Source organism: Dasypus novemcinctus, chromosome 11, assembly GCF_030445035.2.
Source record: "Dasypus novemcinctus isolate mDasNov1 chromosome 11, mDasNov1.1.hap2, whole genome shotgun sequence".
In the NCBI taxonomy this organism is placed as follows: Eukaryota; Metazoa; Chordata; class Mammalia; order Cingulata; family Dasypodidae; genus Dasypus; species Dasypus novemcinctus.
In genome coordinates this window covers 3,058,649-3,085,835 of record NC_080683.1, presented here as the reverse complement: position 1 = coordinate 3,085,835, position 27,187 = coordinate 3,058,649, and the positions used below count along the sequence as shown (strand labels likewise).

Below are 27,187 nucleotides of genomic sequence, written 5' to 3'. Positions count from 1 at the left end.
TGATGGACAAAGGGTGGCGAGGGGGCAAGAGAAGAGCTGGTTGGACAGGACAGAGGTTCAGGATGGGGGGCTTGGAGAGCGATCCACTTTGGGGATCATATTCTGGGTCCACAAGTTTGATAGAACTTCCAAAATCAAGGCTGCTGGAGAAGCAAGACCCTCCCCTTCCTTCGTCCTCCCTCCCCTTAATTTGTGTGCCCCGAGGACTCTCTCCACACTCTCCTGTCCGATCTTTGCTTTCCCCCAGGACAGGACCAGCTAACCCCACGCTAGGATCAGGGGTCAGTGTGGAAATCCTGGGGCCACAATTACCTCATCCCTCTGCCCCGTCTCCACGGCAACCGGCCAGGGAGAAAAGGGCAAGGGGCACAGGAAGAGGCCCAGGGACTGGGCCCCGAAGAAGTAGAAGCGTTAAAGCTGACCAGCCCCGGAGGACGGGCCGCCCCGTGATAAGGCCCCTGGTTCAGCCTTCTGTTCCCCTAGCGCTCTACCTGGGTGCCTGCCGATCCTTCGCCCCCCTCTTCACAACCCCTCCCGCCCCCCAATCCCAGCTCCCACTTTCAGTTTCTTCTCCCAGACCACAGATCTTGCCATGATCCAGAATTTGGACTGGCGTCCAGGAGGAACATGGAAAAGGGAATAAACAACCACCCTTTCGGTTCTAACATCCCCTCTCTGGGCCCTCTGAGGCGCTCCCAAGCCGCTGGTGTCAGGTCTCCTGTGCGACGGTGGAGCGGAATTTGTCCCCTGATTAATTAGCAGGGAAACTGAGGCAGAAAAAAAGTTCGGCGTCCAGGAGACGGAGAGGCAAGAGGGCCCGCTGCTCCCCCTTCACGCCCTCAACCACATCCTCTGGGAGCCCCAGGAGCTCCCTCCCAGCCCGCTCCGCTCCCTAGACCCAGGGTCCCGCCCCCGCTCCTGTCCCCTCCCCAGGTTCAGGGCGGGGTAGGTGCGTGAGTCAGTGGCCCCGGAGCCGGAGCCGCCCCGGGAGGGTTGGAGCTGGAGGAGCCCGGCGCCACCGCCACCGGCACTGGGCGGGTGGGGAGGCCGAGCCTGCAGCCGGGGGGTCTGGCCGGGCTGGCGCGGAGCTGAAGGCCCAGCGAAGAGGCTCCCTGGCCGCGAGACCCGCCTTCCCCAGCCCCGGCCCCTCCCAGTTCCCCCAGCGACCGGCGCTTCCTGGTCCCCGCGCAACCATGGCTGAAGAACAGCCGCAGGTCGAGTTGTTCGTGAAGGTAAGGACGCCTCCAACTGCTTGGCCGCGCTCCGAATTCCTGGAAGCCAGCGCTCCCCTTTCTCCAGCCCGGGCCCCAAGTCCCTAATCCCTTCCCTCCTCCACCTCCGCGCGGTCTTTCCAAGGGAAGGGAAGGTAACTGACTCCCGAGCGGGCGGGAGGTGGCTCGGGCTCTCCCCTAAAAAGTTTGTCCGAGTGCAAGTCTCCCGTCGGCCGGAGAGAGAGGAACGCCTGGAGAAGGGAGTTGGGAAGATGGCCTGGGGGTGGGGTGGGGGGGACGAGCTGCTGGAAGGGCGGGGAGGGAAGGGGGCCGGGGGAGCCCGGCGGGGTGGAGGGACAGAGCGGGACTCAAGTTAGAACATGTGGGCCCAGGAGCGGAGCTGCACTCGGGCCGAGGGGCGCCGGGCAGAGGCTTGGGGGGCGGGAGGGGAGGTTTCTAGGAAGGGGTGTGGTGAGAGAGGCCTGGGGCCAGAGGAGGTAAAGTGGGGAGGATCCAGGAGGTGGACGGGGAGAGTTCCAGAAGCAAGGCCGCACTGGTGAGGGATGATAACGCACGTCCAGGGGTCTGGGGGAAGCGAGAAAAAGGGCGGCGGCCGGGAGGCGGGAGGTCAGCCGCGTGGGAGGACCGGCAGGGAGAGGGAGCAGGAGGTGGGAGCTGGGTGAGGGTGCCGGGGAGGGTGGGGGCGCAGAAGCAGGAGAAGGTGGCTCCACGTCTCTTCTCGGTGGGGCTGGGTGAGGACGTCCCCCTCGGCCTTTGGGGGTCCAAGCCGCAGGCAGCAGCCTCCACTGTTTCCTCTGCGCCCTTCGGATCCCAGCAGTCGTGCCCCCTCCTGTACGCTCTCAGCGGGCCCCATCTCTGCGTGTCTCCCTCCCTTGGGTGCCCTGTTTCCGCCTCCCAACGCCGTGGCCCACTCCCCTCCACCCTTGGCTCCTGGCTCCTCTCTCTCCGCTTGCCCCCTTTTGTTCGGCTCGCCTTTGTGTGTTCCCGTCGCTGCCTGCCTTTATGCTTCGGTTTCCCCGGAAGCCGGTCCCTGCCCCTGCGCCCAGTGCAGGCCGGCCAGCCGGGGTCCGCCCCTGGGGTGTGGCCCCTGGCTCTCACCCTGACCTCAGGGCCTGTGTTGACACCTGGGTCAGGCTGCGCTGTGAGGTCCAGCCCTGGCCCCGGGGTGGGGAGGTCCCTGTGGCGGCAGAGGACCGACCACTTGTGCTGGGAGACCCTGGCGGTGTCCAGGGGAAGAGGGAGGTGGCCTTAGCTGCCCGGGCCTCCGGCTCCTGGGGCCCTGCCCCCACTTCCTGGCCAGAGAGGAAGCTGCTGGGCTGGAGACACCAGAGATGAATCACTCTCAGCCTAGGGGGAGGTGTCCCTTGGGGGATGAGGTCACCACCCGCCAATTAGAGGCAACCCCTCTGCGAGGCCCTCCACATGCCTAGGGCGACACCCCAGCCAGCCCCCAAAACAGCTTAAGCGGAAATACAGAGAACCCCAAATCTGGCCTCCAAACTGTGTCCCACCTCGCCGGTCCCCAGACTTGACTCGTGTATCTAGGCCATGGAGCTGTTACTCTGGCCCCACCAAAATTCCAGACCCTTTCCCGGCCTGGGGTCCAGATTTTCCAAGTTTTCCACCTCCAGCTCCCTCTACCTACCCCCTGCCTGTCCTCGACTCTCTGAGGAGCCAGAGGATGCCTTTGCAGACCATTTTCCCCGTTGATCTGCCCTAGGTTCCAGCCGGGTTCTGGGAGGTGGGCGCGGTTCTGGGGGAGTGGTGGGGTATGAGTCAAGACCAGGTCGAAAACCACTGGGTATGGGAGCTTTGGGAGCGGAAGCAGCCGAGACTGGTCTGGGGAAGGGGTGGAGGACACCAGGCCTAACCTTGGGTGGGGGTTGCTTTTCAGGCCGGCAGTGATGGGGCCAAGATTGGCAACTGCCCCTTCTCGCAGAGGCTGTTCATGGTGCTCTGGCTCAAGGGAGTCACCTTCAATGTGACCACCGTGGACACCAAGAGGTGGGCGCGCGTCTGTTCCCGTAAACACGCCTCGCGCACACACACGTGCTCACACACTCACCCACCCACGTCCTTCCACCCTGAACCTTTTCTCCCTCCACCTGGAGCCCTTTTCTCTTCCCACCTCCCTCTGTTCCTCCTTTCTGGTTCTCCCTGACCCCCTTTCCGGTCCTGATGCCCGGCCTTTCCCTCCAGGCGGACGGAGACGGTGCAGAAGCTGTGCCCAGGAGGGCAGCTCCCATTCCTGCTGTATGGCACCGACGTGCACACGGACACCAACAAGATTGAGGAGTTTCTGGAGGCAGTGCTGTGCCCTCCCAGGTACAGGGGTACTTGGAAAGGGGAGAGGGGGAGTTGAGGGACTCTGGGAAAGACACGGGTGGAAGAAATTGAAGACAAGATGGTGATGGGGCTGCAGTCCCCCTCCGCCCCCAGGAAGATACCTTACTGTTTCTCCCATTGGTTCTCAGGTACCCCAAGCTGGCAGCTCTGAACCCCGAATCTAACACAGCTGGACTGGACATATTTGCTAAATTTTCTGCCTACATCAAGAATTCAAACCCAGCACTCAATGATAGTGAGTCTTACGGAGCAAAAGACCTGGGCCTGGGAGGAATGGGGGACCCAGGGGTTGGGGGACAGTGGGGGCACCAGAAAGCCCAAACACCAGGGACATTGAGATGTTGGCAAACCTCCCCTCTGCCATTCGCTTAGCCCCATATCCCTCTGCATTCTCCTTGGCTGTGCCTTTTTTTCCCCCATGACTTTTCAGCCTCTCTCTTTCGGCCCCTAGCCTCACTGCCCCATTGGGGGACATTAATTGGTTGCTGAACTGTTTTCTGGCAGAAAAAGGTTATGTTTAAGAAAAATGACTCTAGCTCCAGACTACCCAAATCCAAATCCAACTAGCTGTGTAAACTTGGGCATTCATTTAACCTCTGTAAATCCAATTCCTGATCTACAAAATAAGGATAACCATACCTACTTTACACAGTTGTGAAAATTAAATTAGTTTTTGTATGTAAAGTGCTTGAAATGGGACAAAGAAAACTACATACAGGTTAGCTCTTATTGTTTTAGACAGGCCTCAGTCTCTTGGGCTGGCTATGCAGACCTTCTCTTGATGCTCTAACCAGTTCCATCTCGTGCACAGACCTGGAGAAGGGGCTGCTGAAAGCCCTGAAGATTTTAGACAACTACCTGACATCCCCACTCCCAGAAGAAGTGGATGAGACCAGTGCCGAGGATGAGGGCATCTCGCAGAGGAAGTTTCTGGATGGCAACGAGCTCACCTTGGCTGACTGCAACCTGCTGCCAAAGCTCCACATTGTGCAGGTGGGTGGTCATTGTGGGCCAAGGAGAGGGGGGCCACTGGGATGGCTCTTCAAGGAGCTCCCACATGGGTACCCCAGGACAGCTGCTCCAAGGGTGGCTCCTTTCTTAGGGTGGTTTCTGCAGACTGGCAGATGCCACTCCAGTCCTTCTTGGTCATCATTGTTGGCAAGGGTTAGATTCCATGAAACAAGCCGTGGGTGCAAACTGTCCAAAAGTAACACATCCTGCTATTATGGTCAAGAAAATTCTTCCTGTCTCTGTATCACTGCCAAATACCCAGGTCGGAGCAAGCTTTTCCTGAAGTCAAAGCGTTCACTCTCTTTGTAGCTTCAGGCTCTGCCTCCTCTCATAGGAGATGGAAACTGCTGGTGCCCATGTTTTTACCATGGCCTTAAGCTCTGGTTTAGTTTGTGAAGCATGGCCCCAGCGGCAGTTTGCCACATAACTATGCATTGAATATCCGCTGTGTACTCGACACTGACAACTACAAAGATGTGTGGCCCTTGCTCTCAAAAAGCTTGGAAATCTAGGTGAGAAGATAAAACATTCACATGAAGGGAATAATACATGACTAAAAGCCAAAGGAAGAATAGGGACAAAAATACCGTGAGAATTCAAGAGTATGTTATAGTCTGTGAATTATATCTCAATAAAAAGAGAATGGGGTGGTCTGGAAAGGGGTGGTTATATAATGGGCAGGATTTCAGTAAGTGGAGAGGATGGCGGAAGATAATACAAGACAGTGAGGCGTGAAGAAAGCCCGTTGGCGAGGATTCTAGTGGGAGATGCGAACCCCGAAGTCGGAACGCGGATGGCAGAGGTCCCTGAAAGGCAGGGCAAGGCTGGAGTCGGTGCTGTGGGGGAGGGGAGGAGACCCCAGCATGGTAGACCCCCGGCTAAGGTGGCCCCTCCTCTCTCTCCACCCCCAGGTGGTCTGTAAGAAGTACCGGGGGTTCTCCATTCCGGAGGAGTTCCGGGGGGTGCAGCGGTACCTGCGCAACGCCTATGCTCAGGAGGAGTTCTCCTCCACCTGTCCCGACGACGAGGAGATCGAGCTGGCCTACGAGCAGGTGGCCAAGGCCCTCAAATAGGCCTCTCGCGGGGCTCCCGCGGCCCTCCATCTCCTCCACTAGGCCCCGGGTGGCTTCCCCGTGGCCCCCCAGTGGACACACTCCAAAAAGGCCAGTGGGCAGGGAGTCCTGGAACCCCGCGTCGGGCTGGCTGGGGGTGGAGGGGAAAGCACGGAAGGCCCGGGTGAGATTTTTATTGTGGGGGTGGGGGGTGGGGGAGTGTAAGAGAACGTATTTCACTAATAAAAAACAGAATGAAAATCGAGTGTCGTTTTCACCCAAAGGGGGCTTGCGTAAAAACACTGGGCGAGGGGCGGGTCGGTGACCTTGAGCGCGAGCAGAAGCCGGGACTGAAACGGGGACTCGCGGCGGGGCCGCCCTTTTTTCCGGCGTGGAGCCGGCGAGCCGGACTCGGCGCGGCCCGGGCCCCGCAGCTCGGCCCCGCGGTCCGTGCCGCGTTTGCAGCCCCGCCGCGCGAGCGGCCCGGAGCTGGGTGGGCCCTGGCGGGGCGCGGGGCGGGGGGCTCGGGGCGCGCGGCGGGGGCGTGGCCTGGCGCGCGGCGGGGGCGTGGCCCCGGCGAGCCCCGCCCCGTCCCGCTCAGACAATGCCCCGGAGCCGCCAGACCGTCGCGCCCCCGCCCCATCGCAGTGCGTGAGCTCGCCCACCGCGGGACCCCCCGGAACCAGACCTGCCATCCCCCGGGGTTGAAAACTAGGACTTCCCTCTCCATCAACTCTGCCCTCGGGGGGTGGCGGGGGAACGGGCCCGAGCCGAGATCACGGCGCGACCCGAGTGGGGGTGGCCGCTGGAGGTGAGTCTGGGGCGGGGGGTGGGGGCGGCATCTCGGACCCTTTGGGGAGCGGAGTTTGGCGCTGGCGGCCCGTGCTTGCGCCGTGCGGGGTGCGGGGCCTCGGCCTGGGGGCGCGGAGCTGGGCGGAGTGGACCTCGGGGGCGGCTGGACCCGGGCTCCCCGGAACCACGCCCCCGCTCCCCGCCCCTCCGATTCCGCTCGCGACCTCTCCCAGTCCCCTGGGGCTCCGTCTGGTTTATACTGGGTCGCGCTAGGGGCGGCCCGACCCGCCCGGGCGCAGGGACGTTTAACTCCTTAGGCGCCGGCCCCCCTTTCCCGGCGCGCCCGGCCTCGCGCGGGGGCGCGGGCGTCCATCAGCCGGGCCCTGCCTCTCCCCGGCTGGCTCCTCCGGCCCCAGAGCCCCCGGGGGACCCTCGCCGGACTTGGGGTCGCTCGCGCAGCGCACCGCCGGGGGTTAAGGGGGCGGGGCCGCTGCATTTTTGAGGAGTGAGCGCATCCTAGCGGCTGCCCGGAGGGGCTCGCGGCGGGGACCTCGCCGAGCCCCCGGGCGGGGGCAACAGGTGTTTTAGACTTCAGGGGTCCCGGCCTCCTTCCTCGGACTCCCCCCAAGGAACCGGACGGCGAGGGTGCGGGGTGCCGGGGGGTCCACAGAGAGCGGGGACCGGCTGGAGAGGGTGGGGCGGAAAGTGGGCGGAGCGACCCGAGGACGCGGCGGGAAGACCCCCGCGCTCTCGGCCCCCGCGCCCTTCTCCGCGCAACTCTTTCTCTGCTCACCCCACCCCCGTGCTGTCTCTTCTCCCTGGCAGGTAAAGGAAAAAGAGAGAAAACGAAGACATCAGCGCGGCCGGAGGGGGCGTCTGTGTGGATGGGATGGGGACGCCGGGGGAGGGGCTGGGCCGCTGCTCCCATGCCCTGATCCGGGGGGTCCCGGAGAGCCTGGCGTCGGGGGAGGGCGCGGCGGCTGGCCTCCCGGCTCTGGACCTGGCTAAAGCTCAGCGGGAGCACGGGGTGCTGGGGGGTAAACTGAGGCAGCGCCTGGGGCTGCAGCTGCTAGAACTGCCTCCTGAGGAATCGCTGCCGCTGGGACCTCTTCTCGGCGACACAGCTGTGATCCAAGGGGACACGGCCCTAATCACGCGCCCCTGGAGCCCTGCCCGCAGGCCGGAGGTGAGCACCCAGGCGTGGGGCCGGGAAGGGCAGGCGCAGGGCGTAGGGGCCTTAGGGAAGGAAGGGGCAGGGGACAGGGGACGGCCCTCAGCGCCGCACTCCCCTCCTCTGCCCGGCCCCCAGGTCGATGGAGTCCGCAAAGCCCTCCAGGACCTGGGCCTGCGAATTGTGGAAATGGGGGACGAGAGCGCCACGCTGGACGGCACCGACGTTCTCTTCACCGGTGAGGCTGGGGCACCCGCATGTGTGCTGGCCCATGGGGAAGCAGAGTCGGGGAGGCTTGTTTCCAGCTCCCTCGCCCTCAAACCTGCGCCTCCCGCGCAGGCCGGGAGTTTTTCGTAGGCCTGTCCAAGTGGACCAATCACCGAGGGGCCGAGATCGTGGCAGACACGTTCCGGGTGAGGAGCGTGCCCAGTCCTGGCCGGGAGAGCCGAGCATCGGCGGGGGTCTGCGGGACCGGGGCCTTGGCGAGGAGGCCGAGAGCAGCCTGTGTTTGCCGCCCCCACCTCCACCTGAAAACCTGCCCTTGCTTCCCTAGGACTTCGCGGTCTCCACCGTGCCCGTCTCGGGCCCCTCCCACCTGCGTGGCCTCTGCGGCATGGGGGGACCCCGCACTGTGGTGGCCGGCAGCAGCAACGCGGCCCAAAAGGCTGTCAGGGTGAGGAGGGGTGCGGCGAGGAGTGGGCGCGGGGTCGGGGCTGGGAGGCGGCGGGCTGGGAAGGCTTCACAGAGTTAGACCCAACCCCTGCCCTCCCCCAGCGGACCAGCTAGTGTGAAAAGGCCAGGGGTAAGCACGTTACCACAGCCGGAGCTGGGAGGCGAGCACAAGGCGCCAGTTTCCCCAGTTTCCTAGTTTCAGGAAACCTCCCCAAAGGTGGCATGGAAGCTAGGACTTGAAGGATGGGTGGGGCAGACAGGAGGGCTGGAGGAGCTAGGGAGAGGGCTGCAGGTGGAAGGAACTGGACGAAACTCCGAGGCAGAAGTCCAGAAGCATAATTAAAGGGCTTAGACCAGTGCCCATCTCATAGTGAGCCCTGGGCACCTGCTGTCCTTCATATTGGACAAATGTCACCCTGCCCCAGCCCGTGGGGGGGGGCGGATCCGGTTGCCAGAGAGGCCCTGAGACTTGAAGGCGTCCTCCCCCCATCTCTCGCCCAGGCAATGGCGGTGTTGACAGACCACCCTTACGCCTCCCTGACCCTCCCAGATGACGCCGCGGCTGACTGTCTTTTCCTGCGCCCTGGGTTGCCCAGTGCCTCCCCATTCCTCTTGCACCGTGGAGGTGGGGACCTGAGCAACAGCCAGGAGGTAAGGGCGGCCGGATCCCCTCCACCACCCCTCCACCACCGCCACCCAGCAGGGAGAGGCAGGGAGGGGCAGGGAGGAGCGAGCCCTCCCGCTGGGAGGGAGGGGGTGGCTTCTCCAGAAGTGGGGCCTAGTTCTGGGCTCAGGGGCTTACCTCTCTGGCTCCATGCCCCCCCCCTCCCCGCAGGCACTGCAGAAGCTCGCCGACGTCACCCTGGTACCTGTGTCCTGCTCAGAACTGGAGAAGGCGGGTGCCGGGCTCAGCTCCCTCTGCCTGGTGCTCAGCACGCGCCCTCACAGCTGAGGGCCTGCCCCTGGGGTCCCGGCTGGCTAGGGAGAGGGCAGCATAGGGAGCAGAGGGGGAGAGGGCTGCAATGGGGGCTGGGGAGTAGGAAGTGGCAGGCAGAGGGCCCCGAGACGGCAGCTGGGCAGAATGTGGAAAAAAGAACACGGGCCACTGGGTGAGCCCTCTCCCTCAGAACCAATAAAACGGACATGGTAGACTGGACATGGCTGGTGTCTTCCTGCGGTAGGGGATGGGGTGCGGCTGGTCCCTGAGGCTGGGGGAGGGCGCTGAGGAGGAAGTCGCTTTCATTCACCCTCAATTGGCACTTACTCATCACCGGAGCCTGATGCAGGATCTTGAGTACCAAATGGACGAGAGAGACAGAATATCTATCATGGGGAGTGTGTCCGCGGCAGGGACAGGAGAGTGTGGCTGGATCACTCTTTGGATTTATGTGAAGTCAGATGATGCAAAGAATGGTAGATCAGGGAAGCGGACTTGGCCCAGTGGTTAGGGCGTCCGTTTACCACATGGGAGGTCCACGGTTCAAACCCTGGGCCTCCTTGACCCGTGTGGAGCTGGCCCATGCGCAGTGCTGATGCGTGCAAGGAGTGCCCTGCCACGCAGGGGTGTCCCCGCATAGGGGAGCCCCACGCGCAAGGAGTGCGCCCCATAAGGAGAGCCACCCAGCGCGAAAGAAAGTGCAGCCTGCCCAGGAATGGCGCTGCACACACGGAGAAATGACACAGCAAGATGATGCAACAAAAAGAAACACAGATTCCCGGTGCCGCTGATAAGGATAGACGCAATCACAGAAGAACACACAGCGAATGGACAGAAAGAGCAGACAACTGGGGGTGGGGAGGGGAGAGAAATTTTAAAAAGAATGGTAGATCACCAGCCCACCCTGATTTGATAGAGAGGAAGAAATGACATAACCAGAGATGATTCTTTTAATTTTGCTCGTTTACTGAGGTTTAGCAGTAATCTAAACGGGTCAGACCCCTCACAGCACATGAAAAATCCTTACAAATCCAAATACAGGTTGTGATGGAACAATTCACGGGAGGCTCTTGCCACGAAGAGAAATAATGGGGCTCCCTATGGCATCAAAGTGTGTAGGGGTAGGCAAAGAGGGCTGGGAATGATTTCCCAGAGAAGGTTACACGTTAGAACTAAGTCCTGAGGACAAATAGGAATGAGCCAGGCAGGTAGGGGGATGAGGGCACAGGGTATTATTCCAGGGCAGAGGACAGCTGGGGGCTGGGAGACTTCCTCGAAGGCTGGAGTGTTGCATGCGTGTGGAATGGTGGGAGGAGGTGAGCTGGGGCACCTGGAGTCCTGTAGCACCTTGGGCCCCAGCCAAGGACCACGGCCCGGGGCTGAAGGCGATGGAGACAGCCTGCGCCTCTAAAGTAAGGTTAGCATTTGAGGAGGGTCTTTCTGGCTCTAGCTCGGAGGACACGGGCAGGTTAAGGTGAGGCTGTGGGTAATCCCGGCAGGAAATGAGGAAAGTGCATTCACCCTGGGCGTGGAGCAGGGTGTGGACTTGACAGTGCTGTTGAGATGATATAAACAACGAGAGCCTACGGCTCATTGTGTGGGGGTGAGGGGAAGGAGGTCTGCGTGACTCCCAGTTTCTGACTTGGGCAACTGGTTTGGTCAAAAGAGAATCCAGAGGAGGATTAAATGAGTGGTTTGGGAGGAGCCCAAGAGCTGGACTTCAGATGTGCGGGGTGTAAAATGCTTGGGGCCAGCCTGGGGGATGTCCAGAGGAAATCCCAGATCTGAGATCTAAACTTGGAAATAGATTTGGGCATCATTTGCTGAGGTAGGGGCTGAATGCCTGGCTGTGGATCACAGCTTCCCAGAAAAAGGGGAAGGGGAGAGAGTCAAGTGGGGAATGCTGGGGAATACCACCAGGCAACAAGGAAGAGGAGTCCAGAAGGAAGTTCACCAGCAGCCAAGGAAAACAGCTCAAAGAGGGGAGTAAGCAAAGGTCAAGCTAGATGAATGCTAGAAAAAATGGCCACGGGGTATGGCCATCAAGACATCACTGACATCCTCAAGGAGAGCAGATGAGCATTTCCAGCAGATGAGCGGTCAGGAGCAGAGCAAAGGGGAAGAAAATAGAAGAGGCAATGTAGGCGCCTGGTCCAAAAAAACTTGACTGTGAAGGGAAGACAGGACTGGAGTGGTGACGGAGAGACAAAGCTAGAGCAAAGACGGGGGCCACTGAAGGAGCAGGAGCAGTGGGGGGAGCCTGGAACCCAGGTCTCCTGACTCTCAGTCTAGTGCTCATTTCTATCTGAGGTGCCTTCCTCTCCCAGGTGAGAGGCCGAGAAGTGGAATGGGACTCTGGCGAGCTGGGAGCCCCAGGTGGTGAGGTTTGGCGTAGGGGCTCCCCTTCAAACTATAACGGCGTAGGTGGTGGAGGTGTCAGCAGGGGCCCCCGCGGACAGCGGGCGGGGGCCTCGGAGGGCCAGGTGGTCCAGGCTGGCGTAGAGCAGGCTCTGGGGGTGCAGAGGAAGGCAGGAGGGGAACAACAGCCTGACTCTCTCGGGGACGCGGGCCTGTAGCCTCTCCCTGCCCGCTTTCCCCAGGGATCCTGGCCGGGCCCCCCTCCCATGCCCAGCCCTTACCGGCTCCTGGCCCAGGTCTCCTGGGAGCGGGGGCTCCTCCTCGTTCACTGTCCTCCGCAGATCAGGTGGAGCTATGTGGGGGGGACAGAACTGAGGGGCGGAGAGAAGGTGACCAAGTTGTCTGCTCCCAGAGAAGGCTCAGACTCGGGAACCGAGGGGTGGAGAAAGGAAATAGAATGAAGTTAAGTCTCACCAAATCTGGGGCGTGGCTGCAGCGGGGCCGGGTTGAGCGCCTGAAAGGGAGGTATCAGAGCCTTTAAGAGCCACCAACCTCGTCTCGCTTTTTCTCCTTTGCCCAAGGCCCCGCCACCCACAGCCCAGCGACTTGCAGGCTCTGACTCACGGGCCACGTCGGCTCCCCTCTCCCCGCGCGCCCGCTCGCGCTCCGACGCCGCCCGCCCTGCCAGCTAGGCGGGGGAAGCCCCGCCAGGGCGCCACCCACCAGCCGGGGGCCTAGCCTGCAACCGCTGACCTCACCCCTTCTCCAAACCTCCGGCTGAGGGCGGCTCTTTCCAGCCGCGGGGTCCCGGCCCGCCCCGGCCCCGCTCCGCCCCCGGGCCCGCCCCTCGAGCTCACCTGCGCCGCCACCAGAGCACGCCCAGCGCTCCCAGGCCCAGCGCCAGCCCCGCGCCCAGCAGCGGGATCGGGAGCTGCGGGTACACGGACCCTGGGGGGACGGAGGGGAGTGCCGAGATCCGGAGAGCGCGGCCAGGGGCTCCGGAGCTCCCAGCCTGCATCCTCGCCCTCCCGGTGCGTGCGCGCGGGGTCCGCTCCCCCGTGCGCGCAGGCCCTGACTTACCGTGGCTAGGCCCCGGGGCCCTGCAATCGGCCTCGTCCCCCAGCACGTGAAGCACCACATGACTCTCGTTCTTGCGATCGCCCCTGCAGAAAAATTTGCCCGAGTCCCCCGCTCTCAGGAGCAGCTCCAGCCGCCGGAGGCCGGGGCCCAGGGCGCGCAGGCGGCCGGCGAAGGGCTGGGCCGGAGGCACGGTGGGGATCCCGCTCTCCGAAGCCCGCAGGATCGGGCGGCGTCCTTTGGACAGACCCTGGCAATCCGGGAAGCTAGGCGCCCAGGCCCAGCGGATGGGATGCGACACCCCTACGCAGGAGAAATTCACCCGGTCTCCCGGGCGACCCTCCAGGACGGCTAGGGGAGGCGAAGGCGACGGTTAGAGCAGGTCCGGAGGGCGTGGCGAGCACCCGTCCCCACGCCCACCCCGTGCCATCTCCTCTCTCCTTGCAATCGACCCTCCTGCCAGCCTGTGTCTTCCTCCTCCTTGGACACCCCCCTGCTCCCTCCTAGCCCACGACTTCCCCAGGGATCCTTACGCTCCGGGTCCCCCAGGGTCCCCGAGAGCAGCAGTGGGAGCAGCTGCAAAAACAGGGCCATGCCTGGGATGTGGTGGGGATGGGAGGCGAGTGAATCAGCTGGGGAGACCGGAAGGAAGAAGGGGCGTGGGGGCATGGCTGGGGTCCAGGATAAGAGTGGGGCGGGGCCACTGGCTGCCCAGATCCCTGGGGAATCCCCTAGCACACTCACTGCCCTCAGATAGTGCCCACTTCAATTCATCCTCCATGGGAAGTGGATGTGGTTCAGCTGATAGAGCATCCACCTACCATATGGGAGGGTCCAGGGTTCAAACCCAGGGCCTCCTGCCCCATGTGATGAGCTGGCCCATGTGCTGTGCTGCTGCGTGCAAGGAGCATGGTGCCACGCGGGGATGCCCCACGCGCAAGGAGTGCGCCCCGCAAGGAGAGACGCCCACTTGGAAAAAAACGCAGCCTGCCCAGGAGTGGCACCGCTTAAACCTTTAAAATAAATTTAAAAAATAAACTAAAATAAAATTCGTGCTTGGCCTGTTTACACAAGCCCTCTTCCAAACTTCAACCCCGCAGGGTGGGGGTGGCCCCGAGCTTGGCGAATCCTGGACCCTGGCTGCCTGAGCTCAGATCCCGGCTTGCCGCCTCCTAGCTGCTTAACCTCTGGGTGGTCTGCTCACCTGTAAAATGGGAATAATGGTCCTGTCTCCCAGGCTGCTGTTTACTGTTGTGAGGCCCAAACAAACACCCGGAAAACACCTAGAACAGTGGCCGACGTAGAAGCCTTACTTGAATGCTTGCCCTTGTTATTGCTCTTCCTATTTCTATTCTAGCTTCTCCTTCACCTCTGGCGCCCACGTCACTCTCTGGGCTGCGGTGCCCTGCCCAAGCTGGCAGGTTTGGGTTGGGAAGGCTCTTTGGAGCAGGTGCATACGCCCCACAAACAGGACTCCAGCAGCTGTCTGCCCTCACGGGAGTCCCGTGACAGAGGTGACGCCAAGTCCAGGTGGAGTCAGGGCGGGTCCTGAACTCCTTCCTGGGGCCTGCAGGCAGCCCACCCCCCCGGCAGGGGACCCTGGATCTCCCAGCATGCAGCCCAGCTGGGCCCTGCTGTTCTGACCTCATCCTGGGACTGAGGAGGGCCCGGGAAGATGGAGAGGGGGCAGGAAGGCGATTCGGTCCACTCTTTGTAGCCTCACTTTCAACCTGCCGCCAGCATACCCCACCAACGCCCCCCACCTCACCTGGCCTGAGGCTAAATTTGCCAACCAGCTTGGCCCCCAGCCCCCTTCCCAGGAACCAACAGAAGCCATTATAACATCACAGAGGCCTTTGGTGACACCGCTTCAGGAGACTGCGCAGGCAGGGGCCTCCGTTTACCTGAAGCCAAGACCAAAATGGAGCTGGCCCCTGGCGGCGCCTGCCGTCCCCCATCCCCACCCCCCCACCCAGGCCTGCTCAGCCCTTCCCCAAGCTTGGCCTTCCCTCTGGTCAGCTGTGTGTCAATGGGGAGGGAGGCACTCCCAGAGGCAGGGAAGGGAGGGGCCTTGGGGATTATAAATTAGCAAAAGGCAGCTCAGCCTCCAGAGGCCGATTCCCGAAATCCTACTCTGTCACCTGCTGCGGCGGCTGCCGTTCCCGGGACCCTCACCATGAAGGGCCTTCTCCTGCTCGCGCTGTCCGCTCTGCTCTGCCGGGCCTCAGGTGAGCTTCCGAGGACCTGGTTCGCCTCTCCCTGGGCCTCCCCCGCCCCCCCCTCGCCCATCAGGGGCTTGAGTGTTCACTCCCTCAGCTCTGCCCCGTCCGGGTCCCTTCTGGGCCACAGGTCCTCCTTCCCTGCCGGGAACACAAGCCCTGCATCCTCCTCAAAACCAGAGCGGCTCCTGGACGGTCCTCCTCCTCGGTCAGCTCTTAGAGCCTCCTGGGGAGCCGGGGAGACCCCGAGGGTCTTAGGAGGGGATGCAGGGCCTGCTCGCCCCCTGCTCTGGGGTGGGTTTCCCTGAGGGGGACTCGCAGGGCTCCTGCACCCTCCCACTGCCCTTCCTTCTCCAAATCCGGCATGCCCAGTTCTTGAAGCAGGAACTGAACGCAGGACCCGGGAGGGCGCCACCTCGTACGCCCACCTCTCTGATTCAGTAAGGCACCGGGACAGCCTCTGATGAGCTGTCTCCCTGGTAGTTTCTTCCCTGCCCGAGCTCCTGGGGTAAGAGGATCCCATCCGCGTCTGACTCCTCTTTCCAGGCTCCTGGCGGCATCAGGGAAGACCTACTCTCTAGAGCCGGCCACCGACGGCTGTCCACCTCCCTCCCGTCCTCAGCCTCTCGTAACCCCCGTCCGTGACCTCTTCCGAACCCCTTCATCTTCTCCCTTGCCCCCTCCCGTCTTTCCCCATCGTAGGTCTCCTCACGTTTGTTCCATTCTATCCGCAACCCCAAGCTGAGTTTTTGTTGGTAGCCCTGGCCCTCCTGACTCATCCCCAAACAGGGTGGGGTGAAAGGTATTTAGGGTGCGGACCTTGCACCAGCCACAACCCCACCCTCGCCTGCCGCCCACTGTCCACCCTCACTGCATCACCAAACAGGTCCCGGGAGCAGCAGGAGGGGCCGCCCCAGCCCCACCCGCCCGCTCAGCCACCCCGGGGGAGCCCCCTGAGCAGGTGAGCCAGGCTCCCGTCTTCCCCGCCTGCCTTGTGTCTCCACAGCTGACGTCCGCTGTCACTCCTGCTACAAGGTGCCCGTGCTTGGCTGCATGGACCGGCAGTCCTGCCTCCTGGCGCCGGGACAGCAGTGCCTGACGACGAACGTGTACCTCGGTAACGTCCTCTTCATCAGCGGGCAGGGGGGCGGTGGGAGAGTCTGTGCCCGACACGCAGGCCGGGAGGGGGCTGAGGCCGAGATGGCCGGAGAGGTGCCGCGAGGGTAACACTCGGTCAAGCGCTCCTGTGCGCCGGGCACCGTCCTCAGTCTTTACAGGGCTGTTTCGGTGAATGCTCACAGCACCCCTGGGAGGTGGGTGCTCGCACAGTACTGAGGACACGGAGCCTCAGAAAGAGACAGTAAGAGGCCAAGGCCGCACAGCCCACAGGCCGTGGAACCAGAATTGGGGGGGGGGGTAAGCCCAGGAGGAAGATGAGACCAGAGCGAGGTAAAGAAGGGGCGGGGACGCGCATGCGGCTCAAGCAATTGGACGCCCGCCTCCCACGCGGGACGTCTGTGGTTTGGCTCCTGCTGCCCCCTAAAGAAGACAGGCAGGCACGCCGAGCTGACGCAAAAAGAGACAGAAGGAGGGAAAAAACCGTGAAAGACCCAACGAAGCGGCTCAAGCGATCAGGCACCTCCCTCTCACATCAGAGGTCCCAGGTTTGGTTCCCGGTGCCTCCTAAAGAAACAAAGAAGACAAACAGCCACAGCAAGGGCAGACAACAAGGGGGTGGGGAGAAATAAATAAATAAAGAGTGAAAAAAAATAGAAGGGGTGGGCCAGGGGCGGAGCTGGGAAGGAAGGAAGGCGGAGTGGGCGCTTGGGGTGGAGAGGCAGAGGCCGGTGGCTGACCCCGCCCCTGCCGCCCGCAGGTAAGATGTGGCTTTACTCCAACCTGCGCTGCGGCACCGCGGAAGAGCCCTGCCGGGAGGCCTTCAACCAGAGCAACCACAAGCTGGGCCTGACCTACAACACCACCTGCTGCGCCAAGGACAGCTGCAACAGCCCGGCCCCCCGGCCCACGCCCGCCCTGGCCCTCGTCCTCACCGCCCTGGCCGGCCTCGGGCTCTGGCTGCTGCACTGATGCCACACCCGCCCGCCGCCTCCTCCCCCTGCCTCAGCCCGGGCCCCTCTCCCCGGGTCTCGGTTTCCCCTGGTTTCCAGAACAGTCTCTCTCCCCAACTCCCTCTGCTCTAAAAAGCACTTCCCCCGTCCCATCCCGCTCCCCATTTTAGACCCTCCCCCACCCCCTCTGTCCCTCTGTCCTTTCAGGACCTGAGGACATCGCCACCTCCTCCTCCAGAGTGGTCTCCCCATCCATCTTCTCCCACCGCCCCACGCCCTCCGCTCCGCTTTCCCTTCAGGACCACTCCAGAGCCCCCTGTTACCTCCCAGGAAGGCGCCCCGCTCTGCCTCCTGCCCTCTACCCTCTCCCGCCTGAGGAGAGATGGGCCTGGGCCTGAAACAGGACTTTTGTTCCCAGTGAAGGTGCCCAGGAGGGACCTGATGACCTCGCTGCACGGAGGCTAATTCCCCAGACCGTGGCTCCCGGGACCCAATCCCCGTGCTCACCCATGGGCAGTAAAAAACGTCTGTGTCTCATACATTGTGCTTTTTTGGTCAGCAAGCGTTTAGGTGTCAGGCCCCCTCCAGGAACCAGCTGACCGGCGACGCCGTCGCCCTGAGCGGCCGGGCTGGGCGGCTGGGGAACGGGTTTTTCAGGCCTCCGCCGGCCCGTCTCCCGAGGGTGGCACGCGGGGCCCCGTGTGGGCAGGAACGTGCCTTCTCCCAAGTCCAGCCCACGCCCCTGACGTGCTGCCAGGAAGGAGGGGCGGCCGGCTGGAGGGCTCCCCAGAACGGGGCAGGAGAGTCGGATGGAGATGGGGCCCGAGACCCCCTTCCCGGGCCTGGTCGAGTCCCTCGGTGGGCACCAGCCGCTCGCCGTCCCTTCGCGGGGCTTACGTTTCCTTGCTCGGTTGAAAACAGCGCTGCTGGGAGCCAGGCATTGCCAGGCTCACGGGGACCTGGCGAGCCCCTCTCCGAGCCGGCTTCCTCGTTGCGAAGGGACATTCTCCCTGGCAACGGGACGCCAGCCTTCACTTAGGGCGGTCCTTTGGGGTTTAGTGGGAGAGGGAGTGCCCCGTTGTCACGAAGTCCACTGAGCCTTGGTGACCCCCACACTGGAACCTGGACGCCCCCTTATTGCCCCTCCAGCCCTCCCATCAACAAAATAACAAATGGAATTTTCCAATCAGCTCTAGAGCGGTCGACAGATTTTAATAGCTCACGCGGGAGCGTCTGTCTTCTCGCCTTAGAGGCCCCGAGCGCCCTTTGCCCCTCTCCCTCGCTCACCCCCTTGCCCAGCCCCAGCCCCCACTAGCCTCTCCACCTGCCCGGCAAGACCCAGGCCAGGGCAGGGGCTACAGCAGCCAGGATGGGCACCGGGGCCACGGGGCTCGCCGCCGCGCCATTGCGCAGGCCTCCAAGGAAGCCGTCCCCGGGGCTGGCGCAGGTCGCGTCTCCCACCGGCTCCGTGTCCACTGGGCTGCAGTGCCGCGCCGCCACGCACGCTGGCTGAGGAGGGCTCGGGGTCCCTGGGGCTGGGAAGACAGTGAGAAGGGTCGTTAGACCCTGAACTGGAGGACTCGCTCCCCAGGGCAGAGCAGATGCAATTTCAGGGACCCCGAAGGCATTCTCTCCCCCTCCAAAAAACAAAACTAAACACCTCTCTGAAATCAGTGATCAAAGTTATCATTTGGTCCCTGCCTTTTAGGGACAGAGCTTTGGCAGCCATTTTTTTTTTCTTCTTTCAATGCAGTCGTTTTCACTTTCGCCAACGGGCCTGTGAGATTCTTGGTGGCAAGTAAAGAGGAGGGAAGTGCCAGCACAAGGCTGGCAGGCTTCGGAGGTCTCGGCGCCAGAAGGGACCTCAGACTGCTCACCATCTGCCTAGGGCCAGACTAAGCCTGGAAGGTTCTGGAAACCAGAGGGATTGGAGGGAGGGACGTGGGGGCTGGAGACAGGAGGGGCTGGGGGCAGCGGCAGACACTGAGAACTCACCGTTTCCCGGGAGCTGGGTCTCTCCCTGGCCTGGGTGGGGTCTCTGCTCCGGGAAGTCACAGGTGGGCACCGCCTCTGTGCAGGAGCCGCCAGGGACACCGCAGCTGGAGCAGCGCGGGGGGTTTCCTGGCAGGAGAGAGGAGGCATTGGAGGGGGCACCCGGCCCGGCCCTCGGGGCTCCGGCTGGCAGGGGGGCTCTGAGAGAGGGGCTCAGCTCCTCCTTACCCCAGGGGGCCCCCAGCAGGGTGCCAAGGAGCAGCCCCATGAGCTGGGGGCTCATCGCGCCTGTCCCTTGTAGGACGTGTCCCCCCGGCCCACCCCTGGCCCAGGTCCCAGGCCGCCGTGCTCTGCCAGCCTTATATCCCCCCCCCCCCCCCCCCCCCCCGCCTTGAGCTTTATAGGACCATAAAAAAGGGACGGAAGAGCTGTATCTCACCCAGAGGGCACCGGGGGCCCCATTAAGGACAGGGAGGGGTGCCCCTAGAGAACGCCAAACGCCTCCGTCCTCAGCGTCGCTCCAAAACTGCAACCTGAGAACCCCTGGGGTCCCTCAGGGCCTGGAGATAGTCCTTTTCCCAACTGGGAGGCAGATTTTCTTCACCTACTTCAACTGAAATGACATATCGCAACGGATCACGTGCAGGCATGGCTACAGAAACCCTGCCGTCTTCTAGTAAGCCTGACATTAAACACAGACACAAGCATAAAGCAATGTCACTCTTCTCATTAGACAGTCAGGAAATAGTAGTTGTCACAAAAACAGGTTAACGTGCGATAGGTTTATTACTTTATCTTTCAATGAATTAAGATCTGTTTATTTCTCTGTTTTAAGTTTTAACAGAGTAGGCATCAGTATAACCCACGTAAAGAAAAGCTCTTTGGGGTTTCAGTCATTTTTAAGAGTGTCGAAAGGTCTGGAGATCACAGAGCTTTGCACACTGCTGCTCTGTAGATGCCCGTGGCTCCCCCGGCCACCCCTCCTTCCTAGTCTTCGTTCTCCTGGCACACTCCTACCCTGATCCCCCAGAAGCTTTCTGCTCCACAATCCCTTAAATCTAGGCTTCCAGAGTCTGTGATCCCAACCCAGCCGTCCCCCGAGTGTGCCCAGGCCTGTCTGTGCACACAAACCCAGTGGAAACATCCGTCCTTCTTGCCCCACCCCTGATTAATTCTCTCCTCCAAGAGGGTGCAGGTGGGAGGAATAATTGTGGGGTAGGAGAGCTGAGATCAAAGGGATCTGGAGCTGGGTGGGGTCCTCCCCAGCTGGGCTCTGTGTGCGCCTGGGGAGGGGGACTGCATCCCACACACCTCTCCATCCCGGCCCCCCACATCCTTAGGAGACTGACCTAGGAGTCATAGATGCCCTGAAGGGAAAGACACTTGGAAAACAACAAACAACCCCGAGGAGGAGGCCGAGAGGAGCAGAGCTGGAGCCCAGGGGAGGGCGGGGAGGAGGGAGGGGACAGGTGCACCTGGGGGCGGCAGAGGAGCTTAGAGGACAAGGCAAGCACGCTGCTGGACAGAGAAGGACCCTGGAGGCGCGGGTGACTCCAGCCCGGGCAGGGGGGATGGGCAGGGGGCGAGGGCAGGGGCGGGCACTGGGCCAGTACCCCCCGTGGCTCCCCTCCTAGGTGTGTTTGTCGGCCGGCCCCTCCCTGTCTTGCTCTGATCCTGACTTGCTCTCAGGACCCTGGGGTGCAAGCTCCTGAGCTCCGGGTGCTGCACCTGCAGCACCTTCCTCTGCATCCTGCTCCTCTGTGGGACACTGGGTGAGGGTGGAGGGGCCGAGGGAGGGGGCTGGAAGAGGCGGCGGAGAGGCGGAAGGCCTTAGGAAGAGGAGCGCCAGGCCTGCCCGGTGGGACAGGACGGCGGCAAGAGCCTGTCCACCCCTTCGCTGCGCTGACCTGCCCGCCCCCGCCCCTGCTTCGCGGGCCTTCTGCCCACCTGCTTTGGTCAAGGCCCATTTCCTCACCCATCTCTGACACCGCCTGCTTACCTTGTCACCGCCCGTGTCTGAACTGCGCCCGGCACTGCCCCGGCTGTCCCCGACTCCCTCGGCTTCTGCTCACGTCGTCGTGTGCTTCCCTCTCGCCTGTTCCTTTTCCTCTCCTCCGCGGCTCGTTTTCCACTGCGGTCCGCCCTTCTCCCTCTTTTCTGCCGCTTCCCTCTGCTGTGTTTCCTCCTCTCCCTGCACCCACTCCCGGATCCGGATCTGGGCTCTGCCCCCTGCCCTGCCCGGCCTCGGCCGCCCCCACGGGCCTCAGCTCGCCCCCGGCCCCCGAGGCGGCTTCGCGGGTACACCTGTGGCTTCGCTGCGCCCTGCTACCCCCGCCCACTGAGGGCCGGGGCGACGAAGCTTGTGGCATCAGTGCGGGCACTCAGGTAGGACGCCTGCCCCGGGCTCCTTCCCCGGTCGCTCCCCACCCTCCTGGTGCCCCCTTCCCGCTGCCCCTGCCTCAGCACCACCCGCTCGTCCTCAGGGCCCCACGAGTGCCTCGAGTGGAGGGGCTTGCCTCCCCAGGCCCAGGGCCCCCTGCCGGGCGCACCACCCCGGGGCCACCGCTACGCCCTGCAGGATTGCCGCTGGGAGCAGGGGACCCGAGCCGGGTCCGGGGGCCCCTCCTCCTGGCCACTCGCTTCTCCGGGGCGGCCGCCTCCTCCAGCAGGCGCGTGTGCACGTGCGGCCCTCCACCCGGGAGGTCCCCCCCCGCACCCCGGCCCTCCACCCACTCCCCAGCTCTGCAGAGCCCAGCACAGGCCCTTGGAGGCACCCCCCAAACCCGCCCTGCACCTCAGCCCCCGGGGCCCGGCGGTGCACACCGCCTCCCAAGACCTGATGCCCATGACACAGCTCCCACGCCCGCACGCACACCACCCAGCACCCGGCCTCCCCCGCCTTTTCTGGAGCCCCTGGCTGACGCCCTCTCAGCCCGTTCTCCGGCAAGGCAGGCGTTTCGATGGCGCTGTGGGTGCCCGGCCAGGGGTGACTGCGTCGGGCTTGCTGAGAAAGACCAACTGGCGGGTCAGGCACTTGGGGAGGGTCTCAGGGAGCTTGGAGGGCGCATGGATGGGAAGAAAGGGCCTCTGGGACCCCAGGGAAGCTGGGTGTGTCTGCGTCTGTGTGTGCGTGGGCTCCAAAGCCACGGCTCGCCGCTGGGGGGCCGGGCTCAACCACAGCTGTCACCTCATTCTCTGGGTCATCTGCGTCCTCCTTTTGGCCAATGGCTTAGGTGAAGCCACTACAGCGTGAAGGCTGTAGGTCAGTCTTCCAGGAAAGCTTTCCTCCGGTGAGGCCCAGGACAGAGCAGAGACGCCCAGAGGCACGCGGTGGAGCTGCCCGTGAAGGCACGCGCGGCTGGTGTCCAGCTCAGGCCTGCCTGCGGCCGAGGCCCGGCCAAGCTGGGAGCGGCGCTGCCCTCCTGTGTCCCCAGCCCAGACCCGTCCACTGCTCAGGAGTCCAGGAGAGGCCCAGGTCACAGCGACACCCGCCTCCCAGAGGGGCCACCCCCGGGGGACCCCGCTGCCCACCCGCCCCGGTGGACACGTCCCCTGCCTGGCCCAGGCAGCGTGAGGCTCCCAGGAGGCCCAGGGAAGCCGTGCCCAGGCCCAGGCAGCGTGAGGCTCCCGGGAGGCCCAGGGAAGCCGTGCCCCTGGGCCGCAGGGCCTGGAGAAGCTGCTCACGTGCTCCGGATTGCCACCCCGGGGCACCAGCGGGGAGCCTGCTCCGGCGGATAAGGACGGCCCGGGGCAGGGGGCCAGCACAGGCACCCCACCCTGGCTCAGGGCCTCTCCTTCAGCCTAGGAAGTCTGGGGCCTGATTAGAGGTTGCTTCCTCTCTCAACTTCCCTTTAGGAGCTGAGACAACGGGTGGGAGTGCTTCCGGCTTAATTTGGGAGCAAGTCTTTTTCTCTCCTCTCTGTCCTTCAGACCTCCCATCTCTCGTTCAATTTTTCCCCGTCCCTCTGTCCATCGCTTTCCTTTTACTCTGGCTAGAGTCTCTTCCCGCTTCCTCAGTTGGCCCGCCATGCCTGGGTCCCCACTGCTGCTTCTACACTCCTGACTCACCTCCGGCCCACCCAGGCCCACCCCTCCCTCAATCAGGACTCCTCTGCTGGCTTAGACCACCTCCACTGGTGCTGCAAGACAGGACACCACACACTGCTTTTAGGTGACATCACAGATAATGCTCCCTTTCCCCCCCAAAAAAAGCTCAGCTGCTGGAAACCAGCGGGACGGTGATGTCACACCCTCAGCCCTCCCTCCTCTCCGGGGTTGCCGGGGACTCCTTCTGGTGCCAGGTGGTCGGGAGGCAGCGGGCCACGCTTCCAGCAGATGCCGCCGGCATCACCTGGGCTTGGGGGCAGGTGGGCTGTGGGGTTTGGGAAGCAGAGAAGCAGGCTGAGGATCTCCCCGTTCTCCACCTCCTCAGGAACCAGCCCGTGCCGCCCCCACCCAGTGTTTCCTCTCCCACCCCCGTCCCCCTATGGGATTTAGGCTTCTGCCGCCTAGTTTTTTCTTACCCCAGCCGGGCCAAGTGAATGTTCTCGTAGACCTGAATTTCAGGCTTGAACTGAGGACTCGAGGTATCTGGGGAGAAGGAGCCATACGGGGTGGGGAAGAGAAGAGAAGTTCCCTAATACCCCGGAGTGGCTCCCCATCTTGGAGAGGAAAGGGTGCAGGGGCGAGAGGTGAGAGCCGCCCCCCACCTTCCCTCTTCTGGGGGGGGTGGTAGGGCGGCACCCACCTCCGCACGGAGCCCCCCGGGCCCTCCGCCTCCAGAGCACCACACCGAGCACCAGGATGGCAAATCCCTGGCCTGCCGCCAGCAGGAGCAGCAGGATCCAGGACACGTCCCAGCCCGAGGAGGGGACACAGGGGGCTGGAGAGGCACGCGCCGAGGCTGCAGTAAGGGCGGATGGAGAGGGTGAAGCGGCCTGTCCCTGCGTCCCGAGAGCTCCGCCCTGCCCCTGCAGTCTGGTGGCCTTTCCAACAAAGGTTCCACGAGCTGCCCGCCCCTCCATGCCCACCACCCCGCTGTGGCCCCCTCCAGCCTCCCACCCTGACCCCATGGGCAGCTGACTCCAGGGCAGACCACCTGTTGTGACTGCTTTTCCCTTGTGCTCTTCAGAATAAACCACCCCTTCAAGAAAAAAATGCAGTGCCTTCCACTCATTCCTTCTTTCATCCATGCACCCCATCAGCATCTGCTGCGCCCGCCGCAGCCCAGGGACAGTATTGGGTGCTGAGAAGGTAGGGAGGCCGCTGCCCGTTAAGTGGCCTTTGCACACTGAAATAAAGGCCACCTGCTCCCTAATGGAGGATTCTAAGCCCCAGAGCACTTCTTTCCTGTATCAAACAATTATATTCTTTCCTCCTCCTGCCTTCACTAGGAGCGGGCCATTATACCATCAGTGTCTTAAAAAGACAACTCCTCTGGCAATGACTCTTATTTTCTTTCTTTCTCTCTGCTATAGAATATTCCACAGAAATCGCCGGTCATCCTATTTCTCAACCCTGTATAGTCCCCTGGACTCCGTCTCCTCCCTCTTGGTGGACGGTCTGTTGCACCAGAAAGCAGGCTCCACCCGCCCCTCCCTTCTCCGTTACGGATTTAGGCAGTGAGGGAAAAGCCTTTCTCCTGCAGCCGACGGTCGTCACCCCCCTGCCCTTGCCGGTGACGGACTCGCCTCCTCCCCTAACCAGCAGGTGCGGGACGTGCCGCGGGCACCCCCCCTTCCCTCAGTTTACCTGCTAGGCTAAAGCTGACGCCTCTGGACTGAGGCAAGACGCAGCGGATGGTCCTTGGTCTGCGGCCTCTGGGCTCGGGAAGGCCCTCCCCAGGACACACCAGGAGAAGGGCAGCCCCCTCGCTCCAGAAGGGCTGTGCCCGGCCCCTCACGGGCCCCCTGCCCTCCACCCAGGTCACGGAGTCCAGGCGTCGGGCAGGGACCACGGAGCACAGGAGCACGGAGCACAGCGATCCGTTCGCAGCCCTCGCGGATAACTGGGAGCCTGCGGCAGGTGAGAAGAGACCCTCGGCTCCTTGCCTGCGCCTCCGCCGCCCCCGCCGACCCCCGGTCTGTAAGCCCCGCACACCTCTGAGCACCGAGACGTCGTACACCCTCCAGTTCTGGTACTGGTGGTGCTGACCCCGCACGGCGCACCAGTACCGCCCGGCGTCTCCCTCCCTGGACCCCTCCAGCCGCAGCGAGTGGTTCCCCAGCAGCCGGAGCCGCGGCTCTCTTCCGGGCTTGCCGGGATCCGGGGTTGGTCTGGCCACTTGGGCTTGGGTCACCAGGGCGGTAGAGGAGCCTGCTGCGGGACTGTGGAACCAGGACAGGAGCTCGTCCCCACGCAGGGCGGGCGGCGAGGGGCAGGGCAGCTCCACGGCCTCCCCCGAGGCCACGTACACGGCCCGGATGCTGTCTGCAGGGAGGCAGTCGGGAGAACCCGGAGGGCCACGTCAGCCCCACCCCGCCCGCTGGACCTCCAGCCCCCCGTGTCCTCCCCTTCTGCAGTTTGCCCAGCACCCACCTGGGTGCTCAGCACGTTTCCCAAGTGACAACTACAAAAGGGAGCGGTGGGGAGGAGAAGAGAGGAAGGGCGGGCGTTCCTCCCCTTTGCCCCAGCCAGGGAGGGATGAGGAGGGCAAGACAGAAAACATGGGAGAGGTGGCCGCGGCCGTTATCTCCTCTCGTTTCTCCCTCGTGGAAGCACTTACTCCTCTTCTCCTTATTTTCTGGAGGAGACTGTTGTGGCCAGAACCAGTGGGTGTTTCCCTAATCAATCAGGCAGCGGGGGGGCTGGTTGGGGCAAACTTACGTTCTTGAATCAGATGCCTCCCCGCGGGCCCTAGGAGGAAGAGCAGCTAAAGATTCCCCCACCTCCGGCCCTTACCTGCGGCAGCAGCCGGAGGCGCCTGGCAGAGGGACAGAAGGAGGAGTAAGACCGCCATGGGGACCGCAGCCAGGCCCTCTGTGTCCCCAGGGAGGAAGCGGGGCCCAGATAAAGACCCAGCTCCCTGGTGTGGCCTGGACTGACACGGGCTCCGGTGGGGAGGGGAGTGCTGGAGAGAGAAAGGCCGGCTGAGTCCCCTGGGGCAGAAGCCACACCACCTCTGTCTCCTGAGGTGGGGGAGGAGGGGACCCAGATCAGGCCTCTGCGCGTGGCCCCTTACTCCCTTGGTTGAGGGACTCGGAGCAAAGACTGTTTAGGGAAGCAGATGTGGCTCAAGCAACATATGGGAGGTCCAGGGTTCCATGCCCGGGGCCTCCTGGCGAAGGCGAGCTGGCCCACGCGGAGAGCGGGCGCAGCAAGATGACGCAACAAAGAGAGACAGAGGAGAGACAACAAGAGACTCTGCAGATCAGGGAGCTGAGGTGGCGCAAGAGATTGAGCACCTCTTTTCCACTCTGGAAGGTCCTAGGATCAGTTTCCAGTGCCAGCCAAAAAGGAGACAAGCATGCACAGAAGAACGCACAGCAAATGGACACAGAAAGCAGACAGTGAGCAGAAAACAGTGAGGGGATGGGGAGAAATAAGTCTTCTTTTTTTGCGTTCTGTGGCGGCTGCTGAGTCTTCATGTCCGTGGGTCCCAGGACTGGACGGCACCTCGTCAGCACTCCCTAGGGGACTGGGAAGGACTTGCCCTGTGGTTGATGAACTATTCCACAGTGCAAAAGACTGTACTGTATAGGGAAATTATATGCTGTATATGTGTTAGCACAAGAAAAAGAAAAGCTCTATAATACAACTGTATAGAACAACTATATACTAGATAAATAAACTGTGGTACAGTCACAAAATGAAACGATTGATGGCAAGCAGAATAAACAACCACGGCCACTCACCACAAGGTTGAGTCTCACAAGCATCATGAGGTAAAGAAACCAGGCACAGAGAATGTGTATTGTATGATTCCCACAAAGTATCAAATAGAAAAAAACTCATCAGTGGGGTTAGAAAGCAGGGTAGTGGATCCCCTTGGGGGGGAGACAGGTGGGGAGCTCAAGAGTGTCTTCTGGGCATTTGTTGATGTGGGTGCTGGTACATGGAAGTATTCAGTTGATACACTTTCTTGTGTGTTTACTCCAAAAAAAAAGCTGAAGAGATGAAAATTATGTAGGTGTAAGATACAAAAAAAACAAATTTAACAGACTTCAGCTCCTACACTCTGGTTTATTGGACTTACCCCACTCAGCTAACATGAAGTTGAAGAAGGTCAACCACCACACCAGGGAGCCAAGAGTGCCTACA

The 27,187-nt window shown here is 62.5% G+C and overlaps 5 protein-coding genes across 9 annotated transcripts; 3 read left to right on the top strand and 2 right to left on the bottom strand.

Annotated features, from left to right (window-relative positions):
* Positions 1-974: 974 nt before the first annotated feature.
* Positions 975-5,902, top strand: CLIC1 (chloride intracellular channel 1). Its single transcript, XM_004456098.5, has 6 exons — positions 975-1,232; positions 3,127-3,236; positions 3,432-3,557; positions 3,707-3,813; positions 4,390-4,571; positions 5,501-5,902. Exons 1-6 carry the CDS (start codon positions 1,194-1,196, stop codon positions 5,660-5,662), a joined length of 726 nt encoding a protein of 241 aa, XP_004456155.2. The 5' UTR covers positions 975-1,193; the 3' UTR covers positions 5,663-5,902.
* A 323-nt stretch (positions 5,903-6,225) lies between these two features.
* Positions 6,226-9,432, top strand: DDAH2 (DDAH family member 2, ADMA-independent). 4 transcript variants are annotated; one of them, XM_058306510.2, is made up of 7 exons: positions 6,226-6,288; positions 7,259-7,619; positions 7,743-7,842; positions 7,944-8,017; positions 8,158-8,277; positions 8,778-8,927; positions 9,112-9,432. In XM_058306510.2, exons 2-7 carry the CDS (start codon positions 7,323-7,325, stop codon positions 9,226-9,228), a joined length of 858 nt encoding a protein of 285 aa, XP_058162493.1. In that variant the 5' UTR covers positions 6,226-6,288; positions 7,259-7,322; the 3' UTR covers positions 9,229-9,432. The 4 variants fall into 4 exon arrangements, with proteins under 4 accessions (XP_058162493.1, XP_058162492.1, XP_004456151.2 ...); XM_058306509.1 differs by having other exon boundaries at positions 6,228-6,452; XM_004456094.5 differs by lacking the exon at positions 6,226-6,288 and adding an exon at positions 6,816-7,012.
* Positions 9,433-10,158: 726 nt separating this feature from the next.
* Positions 10,159-13,676, bottom strand: MPIG6B (megakaryocyte and platelet inhibitory receptor G6b). Its single transcript, XM_058306508.2, is given in 6 exon segments — positions 10,159-11,723; positions 11,853-11,923; positions 12,046-12,085; positions 12,425-12,519; positions 12,652-12,999; positions 13,182-13,676. Coding segments are annotated over 6 exon segments (795 nt in total). The 5' UTR covers positions 13,318-13,676; the 3' UTR covers positions 10,159-11,618.
* Positions 13,677-14,669: 993 nt separating this feature from the next.
* On the top strand, positions 14,670-17,471 carry LY6G6C (lymphocyte antigen 6 family member G6C). Its single transcript, XM_023588136.2, has 3 exons — positions 14,670-14,876; positions 15,874-15,984; positions 16,744-17,471. Exons 1-3 carry the CDS (start codon positions 14,825-14,827, stop codon positions 16,953-16,955), a joined length of 375 nt encoding a protein of 124 aa, XP_023443904.1. The 5' UTR covers positions 14,670-14,824; the 3' UTR covers positions 16,956-17,471.
* Positions 17,472-18,136: 665 nt separating this feature from the next.
* LOC101444840 (lymphocyte antigen 6 family member G6F) lies at positions 18,137-27,129 on the bottom strand. 2 transcript variants are annotated; one of them, XR_009187836.2, is made up of 8 exons: positions 25,829-27,129; positions 25,028-25,357; positions 24,680-24,943; positions 23,676-23,831; positions 23,452-23,518; positions 20,928-23,300; positions 19,368-19,541; positions 18,932-19,057 (listed from the first exon to the last, which is right to left on the bottom strand). XR_009187836.2 is itself a non-coding variant. In XM_058306507.2 (6 exons), exons 1-6 carry the CDS (start codon positions 25,884-25,886, stop codon positions 18,248-18,250), a joined length of 1,158 nt encoding a protein of 385 aa, XP_058162490.1. In that variant the 5' UTR covers positions 25,887-27,113; the 3' UTR covers positions 18,137-18,247. The 2 variants fall into 2 exon arrangements, 1 of the variants encoding a protein (XP_058162490.1); XM_058306507.2 differs by lacking the exons at positions 19,368-19,541; positions 20,928-23,300; positions 23,452-23,518 and adding an exon at positions 18,137-18,471 and having other exon boundaries at positions 25,829-27,113.
* Between the last annotated feature and the right edge of the window lie 58 nt (positions 27,130-27,187).